Source organism: Limulus polyphemus, unplaced genomic scaffold, assembly GCF_000517525.1.
Source record: "Limulus polyphemus unplaced genomic scaffold, Limulus_polyphemus-2.1.2 Scaffold1656, whole genome shotgun sequence".
NCBI lineage: Eukaryota > Metazoa > Arthropoda > Merostomata > Xiphosura > Limulidae > Limulus > Limulus polyphemus.
In genome coordinates this window covers 55,248-64,421 of record NW_013667266.1, presented here as the reverse complement: position 1 = coordinate 64,421, position 9,174 = coordinate 55,248, and the positions used below count along the sequence as shown (strand labels likewise).

Sequence of the window (9,174 nt, the reverse complement as noted above, 5' to 3'; positions counted from 1 at the left end):
ACTTTAAATACTATATATATATATATATATATATCACGGTACTACATGCTTGTTACTTTAACTACTGTGATATATATATCATGGTACCACAAACTTGTTACTTTAAATACTATATATATATATATATATATATCACGGTACTACATGCTTGTTACTTTAACTACTGTGATATATATATCATGGTACCACAAACTTGTTACTTTAACTACTGTGATATAAATATCACGGTACTGCAAAAGGTTAGAGTAATATCCAAGTATAAAAGACACGTGCTTTCAGTACCAGAAAAGAACCTGAATAAAATTAGAATCATACATTTAAAATAACAATAATAAACCTACTTTGTCTTCTGACAGATATCAACATGCTGTCGTGGCCTAAAGCGTTCCAAGCGGAGCAATTATAGTCCCCGAAGTCAGTCTCCTCTGCTCTGTGGATGATTAGCAAGTTCTTGAGACCGTTCGGTAAGTGCTCTGTCACGATCTCGTAGCCTTCCGTGTTGTCAATATCAACCACCTAAACCAAGAAAACACGACCAACAATGAGACAAGGAGCACGGACTCCGTAATTAGCAACTTGTGAAAGGTGACAGTCTTAGTGCTCTCAATAGTTCAGTATCGTTAATTATCACCAACAAAGTTTGCTGTCCGTGACGGCCTTTCATTCCAAGTTGTGAAGATAGGTTGGAGTAACTATAGAAGGTCTTTTCTTAAAAAGACTATTACTAGAAATTCTATTATTCATTACTGAAAGGATATGATATTGAATCTAGTACGTGCACACAACTAGAATAATCGTAATTACCCTAAGGTTTTACCCAGACTTGTAATTCATTGCATTGCCTTCAAAATAATAAGCATACAAAAGTGTTGTGAATTAGCTCATAGATCGATACACAACACATACAACATATTAGCTGAGCGACAAATGCACTATTTGATCTTTTCCGTTGTGTTGAGTATGAAATATGTCTTATGTGACAAATAAATATTCCAGAATGATCTACAAATTTTTAGCGACACTTACATACCTATCTATATTTGAATTTCATGGAAATTAATCTGATAACACTATTTAAACGATTCATTCTCACGGTCTTCGTAAATCGTAATGCAAACATGTAAAGATACTTGAGTTACACAATGTGTTACTTATATTATGGTTTATTAGTTATATTATGGTTTATCAGTTATATTATGGTTTATTGGTTATATTATGGTTTATTAGTTACATTATGGTTTATTAGTTATATTATGGTTTATTAGTTATATCATGGTTTATTAGTTATATCATGGTTTATTAGTTATATTATGGTTTATTAGTTATATTATGGTTTATTAGTTAAATTATGGTTTATCAGTTATATTATGGTTTATTAGTTATATTATAATCTATCAGTTATATTATGGTTTATTAGTTAAATTATGGTTTATCAGTTATATTATGGTTTATTAGTTAAATTATGGTTTATCAGTTATATTATGGTTTATTAGTTAAATTATGGTTTATCAGTTATATTATGGTTTATTAGTTATATTATGGTTTATTAGTTATATTATGGTTTATTAGTTAAATTATGGTTTATTAGTTATATTATGGTTTATCAGTTATATTATGGTTTATTAGTTATATTATAATTTATTAGTTAAATTATGGTTTATTAGTTCTATTATAATCTAAGTTAAATTATGGTTTATTAGTTATATTATAATTTATTAGTTAAATTATGGTTTATTAGTTATATTATTTTTTATCAGTTATATTATGGTTTATTAGTTAAATTATCGTTTATCAGTTATATTATGGTTTATTAGTTATATTATAATTTATTAGTTAAATTATGGTTTATTAGTTAAATTATGGTTTATTAGTTATATTATGGTTTATGAATAAAACTGCTCTTGGTTATCCGATCCAACCTACATTATAACAATCTAATTTAATAATTTCGCTTTTTCACTTTATTCCATTACAGTAATACACATTCAACATGTCTGATTATTCACGTGTAATGCTTTTAATTCTTTCCAGCATCACGTCGTAGTTACCTTGGTTTCGGGTTTTCTGGTCTTCTTAACTAGTTCATTGAAATATAATTATACTGTTTTCATCATTATTCTTTGATACCTTCCAGAAGAGGGCGCTAGACGGCATCACAGCTACTAGGACGTCAATACTTCATGAACCGACACAAATATAAAATATCTGGACCTCGAACAATAATCTCTGTCTTTGAGCTAGATACTTTGACTAAGCTTTCCACTTAGCTAACTCTCTTTTCACTTAAAAAAAATAATTATATCTTCACAAGAAACGGGCCATTTTTTAATTAACAATTAATTATAAAAACTGAACTCACCACTTCAAAACTAGCTATAAAGAATTCTAGCTCTAATCAATTAGTATATTTTAAGAGTTCTGATTTACAGTTCTTAGTAAGAACTGCCACTTTCACAAATCTGGATAAACGTAGCATTAAGCAAGTTTTCAACTACTGAAAATATTTCTACCTTCACGGTAAAGTGATTTAGATAAACGTAGCGGTGAGCAAGTTTTCAACTATTGAAAATATTTCTACCTACACGGTAAAGTGATTTGGATAGACGTAGCTGTGAGCAAGTTTTCAACTATTGAAAATATTTCTACCTTCACGGTAAAGTGATTTGGATAAACGTAGCGGTGAGCAAGTTTTCAACTATTGAAAATATTTCTACCTTCACGGTAAAGTGATTTGGATAAACGTAGCGGTGAGCAAGTTTTCAACTATTGAAAATATTTCTACCTTCACGGTAAAGTGTATCACTCTCCAAACTTCTAGTAGTGTTATGTAAATATCACTGTCACTTGATAGATTATTTTAATGTATCTTTTCTGTGGTGCTCCATAGGTCTCTAATTACGCTGTACCATAGCTGTTACCACAAAATCCCCCATTCTATAACAGCATTAACCCCGTTATGATCCTTATTAGCTGAACATAATTTATCTCTAACAATAATTTTCACCACAAAATCCCCCATATTCCATAACAGCATTAACCCCGTTATGATCCTTATTCGCTGAACATAATTTATCTCTAACAATAATTTCTACCACAAAATCCCCCATTCTATAACAGCATTAACCCCGTTATGATCCTTATTAGCTGAACATAATCTATCTCTAACAATAATTTTCACCACAAAATCCCCCATATTCCATAACAGCATTAACCCCGTTATGATCCTTATTCGCTGAACATAATTTATCTCCAACAATAATTTCTACCACAAAATCCCCCATTCTAAAACAGCATTAATCCCGTTATGATCCTTATTAGCTGAGCATAATTTGAGTCACAATAGATGGAAAATTTAAACATTTCATTGAAAAGTGTATAATGACCGTTTATTTTTTCCTCATTGATAGAATATGTATAAATTTACGAAAATAATTTTTCTTTGTCTAGAGAAATCGAGAAGATTTGGGCACAGAAACATATTATGTATTTGAATGAAATATACCTGTGACCGTTTCATCCACACTACTCGGGAAGGTTCGGGCACTGATGTGATTAAACATTCCACCTTCACCTTTTGCCCCTCAATACCGTACTGAACATCAGGTCCTTTTATGACGGGAGGACCTGAAAAAATTCGGATGTCTTGTTTATTCTATTACAAGACAACACATATCTAAGAAACTGATCTGAAATGAGTGTTGTTATTATGTATAATTTGTTTATGGATTACTATTAAGTAAATACGATTGAGTTGAGTGTGTTATACGATGTCAATTAAACGTTTTTAAATATTTTTGTTATATCATAGACTACCTTTGATACAGACGAACGAGTCATTATTATGTACATTGTTTTATGGATTACTATTAAGTAAATACGATTGACTTGAGTGTGCTATACGATGTCAATTAAACGTTTTCAAATATTTTTGTTATATCATAGACTACCTTTGATACAGACGAACGAGTCATTATTATGTACATTGTTTTATGGATTACTATTAAGTAAATACGATTGAGTTGAGTGTGTTATACGATGTCAATTAAACGTTTTTAAATATTTTTGTTATATCATAGACTACCTTTGATCCAGACGAACGAGTCATTATTATGTATAATTTTTTTATGGATTACTATTAAGTAAATACGATTGACTTGAGTGTGCTATACGATGTCAATTAAACATAGACTACCTTTGATGTAGACGAACGAGTCGGAAGACAGTTCAGGAAGTCCTGGTACTGATGCTGTACAAGTGTATTTTCCTGTTCTGTCTGGTCGCACTTGTGGGATCACCAGCACTATATCGGTCCCGACGACGTGAGTGCTCTTTTCGAATGTCCAGGTTATTTTAGGAGGAGGATTACTATCAACAGGACAGACCAATCGCACTTCCTTATTTAAATCTGCGGCTATGTTTTCTAAAGATGACTTAAATACCGGACCATCTAAAAAAATGACGGCAGTTAAAACTGTTTTAGTGAGAAAATAAAACTGTCGAATGATTCAGTTGGTTTAGAATTTATTGTATATTAAATAAACCTTATAATATCTATAGTTTGAAAAACCATAAAACAATAAGAATTTGAATAACAGAAAAAATGTCGTTTGTCTAATATTTATAGGTCAGTTTCTTTGCACTATATGCAGGGAATAAGTGAAGTCTAATATTTATAGGTCAGTTAGTTTCTGTGCACTATATGAAGGGAATAAGTGAAGTCTAATATTTATAGGTCAGTTTCTTTGCACTATATGCAGGGAATAAGTGAAGTCTAATATTTATAGGTCAGTTTCTGTGCACTATATGAAGGGAATAAGTGAAGTCTAATATTTATAGGTCAGTTTCTGTGCACTATATGTAGGGAATAAGTGAAGTCTAATATTTATAGGTCAGTTTCTTTGCACTATATGCAGGGAATAAGTGAAGTCTAATATTTATAGGTCAGTTTCTGTGCACTATATGCAGGGAATAAGTGAAGTATAATATTTATAGGTCAGTTTCTGTGCATATATGCAGGGAATAAGTGAAGTCTAATATTTATAGGTCAGTTTCTGTGCATATATGCAGGGAATAAGTGAAAAAAAGAAGAAATTCAACACAACTTTTTGTAGTTATTTTATAATTAACTAAGTTTGTTGTAACTAATATTCTTGTTGTTTGTTATTAAGTACAAAGCTACACAAAGGGCTATCTGTACTCTACCCACCACAGGTATTGAAACCCAGTTTCTAGCGGTAAAAGTCCGCAGACATACCATTGTGCCACTGTGGGGGCAACTAATATTCTATTGAATTGTCCCATGGATTTTTCCAACACACTATGAGACTGGAAACTTGAGTGTAAATATATTATAAAATTAATAATACAATATTAGTTTCATCGAGATTAGATTTCTGACTGTTAGTGGGTATACTTTCATCATACAATTATTTCGTTCAGATCCTTAGTAACAATGTTAACGTAAGCCGACAGAGTTTGTCATTTAACGTATACCTACTGTAGTTATCAGTTAACGTAAATCGACAGAATATATCAGTTAATTAAACCAAGAGAGTTTATCAGGTAATGTAAACAGACTGATTTTAGCGATTAAAGTAAACAGACTGAGTTTATCGATTAAAGTAAACAGACTGAGCTTATCAGTTAACCTAAATCGACTGAGTTTATCAGTTAACGTAAACAGACTGAACTTATCAGTTAAAGTAAACATACGGAGTTTATCAATTAACGTAAACCGACTGAGTTTACAGGTTGTGATCACTCATGGCCGTTGTATTCTAAAGTACAAGTTTATACAGCTTGTGATCTCTCATGGCCATTGTATTCTAGAGTACAAGTTTATACAGCTTGTGATCTCTCATGGCCGTTGTATTCTAAAGTACAAGTTTATACAGTTTGTGATCTCTCATGGCCATTGTATTCTAGAGTACAAGTTTATACAGCTTGTGATCTCTCATGGCCGTTGTATTCTAAAGTACAAGTTTATACAGTTTGTGATCTCTCATGGCCGTTGTATTCTAAAGTACAAGTTTATACAGCTTGTGATCTCTCATGGCCGTTGTATTCTAAAGTACAAATTTATACAGCTTGTGATCTCTCATGGCCGTTGTATTCTAAAGTACAAGTTTATACAGCTTGTGATCTCTCATGACCGTTGTATTCTAAAGTACAAGTTTATACAGCTTGTGATCTCTCATGACCGTTGTATTCTAAAGTACAAGTGTATCTATTCTTTACAATTTTGACTGAATCTAGACTTTCAATTACAAAAATCAGATTCTAAAGAATTAACATATGCTCATTATTTATCAATATTTGTTTTTGTGCGTAGTGCTTGTGATTTACTCTGTCTGCAGTCCAGAGGACATATTAATGCTAGATTCAGCACTATCACTGCTACAGCAAATTACTATCTTTTTATCAACCCACTAAAAGCATAACTCTGTCACAGTATGAAAGGAACCTTCATATCAAGAAGAGAATATCTTTATACAGACTAACATCTGGTTTTCATGAAACTTAAATCGTCTATAAATTCAATATCTTTATAATTTCAGTAAATTGTTCATTATCAAAAAGAGCTTATAAGTCGTATCAGTTCTCTTCCAGAGCTTATAAGTCGTATCAGTTGTCTTCCAGAGCTTATAAGTCGTATCAGTTCTCTTCCAGAGCTTATAAGTCGTATCAGTTGTCTTCCAGAGCTTATAAGTCGTATCAGTTCTCTTCCAGAGCTTATAAGTCGTATCAGTTGTCTTCCAGAGCTTATAAGTCGTATCAGTTGTCTTCCAGAGCTTATATGTCGTATCAGTTGTCTTCCAGAGCTTATAAGTCGTATCAGTTGTCTTCCAGAGCTTATATGTCGTATCAGTTGTCTTCCAGAGCTTATATGTCGTATCAGTCGTCTTCCAATCACCGTATACAGTAGACCATAGATTAAAGGTAACTTGCATTTTTCATTCTAGTAATAACTTACAAGTGTCTTTCTGGTTTCATTCTAGTAATAACTTACAAGTGTCTTTCTGGTTTCATTCTAGTAATAACTTACAAGTGTCTTTCTGGTTTCATTCTAGTAATAACTTACAAGTGTCTTCCTGGTTTCATTCTAGTAATAACTTACAAGTGTCTTTCTGGTTTCATTCTAGTAATAACTTACAAGTGTCTTCCTGGTTTCATTCTAGTAATAACTTACAAGTGTCTTCCTGGTTTCATTCTAGTAATAACTTACAAGTGTCTTCCTGGTTTCATTCTAGTAATAACTTACAAGTGTCTTCCTGGTTTATCTTTCTGTCGGTAATATCATTATTCTATTATTTTTCTTGATTTTATGCACTTACAATGAATGTTCAAAGTATAAGTGGATTTCGTTGTCCCGATTTTATTGCCGACTTCGCAACTAACTGTCTGTCTGTTGAGTTGTCTTGTGACTTTGGGAATCCTAAAAGTAGTGGCATGGTCCTGCTGGACTAACTGGTTATTCCTGTAAAACAAAACACTGTTATATAATATTGATATGCGAGTTTCCTTTTAAACTCCGTTGTGTGTTTCTGACCTACTGAGTCATTTCAATCACTTGTACGAGTGTATGAAGGTATGGCTTTCTAAAGTTTAAGACAAACGTATAATTTCGATAGTTTGTAATGTCTAATAGTACTTTCCAAGTATTATATTTTTATACATCGTTTTAGGGGATAATTCATTGTTGCTATTATAAATAACTTTAGCGCAGGCATCCTTCTTAAAATAAAATACCTGTTTTATGCTTAAATGTCATACTTTAGTTTGTTCACAGTTTTGTGAGTAAATCAATACTTTTACGTGTTTGTTTCATTTCCTTTGGAATTTTATTGTGAATTCAGGATCACCAATATATATCGTCACGATTTGCTAAAACAGGAGAAAAAAAATGGTTGAAATGCCAAACCACTCCATAAATGTGAATAAAAGCACTTTTTTCATGGCTTAATGTTAAATAAGGGTAATCAACAAAAAACTGTAGATGTGGGATGAATGAAAACACTTTCAAACAAAAAAAGGTTAAAATATTAAGTCCACCTACCTATACCACTTGTATGTTACGTCCCCAGGATTCGCAACTGCGTCACAAGTGAATTGAACATCATCGAACTCCATGATTTTCTTCCTGTTTGCTGTTAGAGTAACTTCTGGGGGATCTGAAACGGTCATTCATCATTGCTGGTAAGTTTATATTCTGACACAATCTTATCCTCTTTATAGATCGTGCAGGATGATGTTTAAAGCCTTTCAATACCATGAGCCATCTTTTCTATGAACGTACTAGAGATTGTCTCTTGCTGATAGCCATGCGAGCATGACTACAACCTTCATGAAAGATTACTCTAACATGATTACATATTGTTTTTGTTTTTTTCATCCAGCCGTGTGTTCTATTCACAAATGTATAAATGACAAGCGGTCATACTTAAATAATTATATGATAAGTACCACTAACATTATTCACATAACAGTAAGAAGTCACTGCTTAGACGTTCTATATTACTTCGCCTTATGAAAAATAAATCTTGGCCCTAACTGTTAATACACTTAGTCCAATATTTATGACAACAAAATTCATAATCATCCTTAGGTTGTGGGCGTTAAAAATGTATCGTTTAAAAGTTCAGCTGTACCTTTACATAAACCGAGAGATATATGTGTATTCACGATACCTTTAACCTTCTAAAGCAGTAGAGCGTCGAAGAAGTCAAATTTGTAGTAATAAATAAATGAAAACGAAGAAGAAAAATTAACTCTTGTATTAGTGAAATATTTTACGTATTTTGAACATTAAATTATCAGTAAGGTGAGAATTCCGTGGTAATTACGAAGTGTCCATACCTTTCTTAATGATCTGGTAAAGTTAATTGAGAACTTGGGATAATCAGGAGTCCATATGTCTACATAATGTATGCAGAATGAATAATATGTATGTAATTTTAACTAAGCTAGAACAATATCAAACTACAATGTCAAAACGGCTATCATATACTCTTCATGGGTGAAAAAATAAATAATAGGATTTTCTGTGGAATAAACATAAGAACTTCATGATTACAAAAAAATACGGCTATCATATACTCTTCATGGGTGAAAAAATAAATAATAGGATTTTCTGTGGAATAAACATAAGAACTTCATGATTACAAAAAAATTATA

At 31.8% G+C, this 9,174-nt stretch overlaps 1 protein-coding gene across 4 annotated transcripts in view; it reads right to left on the bottom strand.

Annotated features, from left to right (window-relative positions):
• LOC106464456 (irregular chiasm C-roughest protein-like) overlaps positions 1-9,174 on the bottom strand; it is a 72,487-nt gene that overhangs the window by 12,600 nt on the left and 50,713 nt on the right. For all 4 annotated transcript variants that reach the window (XM_022392175.1, XM_022392179.1, XM_022392178.1 and 1 more), the window contains exons 7-11: positions 8,057-8,171; positions 7,335-7,477; positions 4,193-4,447; positions 3,503-3,624; positions 342-516 (exon numbers count right to left, since the gene is read on the bottom strand). In XM_022392175.1, coding sequence (XP_022247883.1) covers positions 342-516; positions 3,503-3,624; positions 4,193-4,447; positions 7,335-7,477; positions 8,057-8,171 — 810 coding nt within the window. The remainder of the gene's footprint in view (positions 1-341; positions 517-3,502; positions 3,625-4,192; positions 4,448-7,334; positions 7,478-8,056; positions 8,172-9,174) is intronic.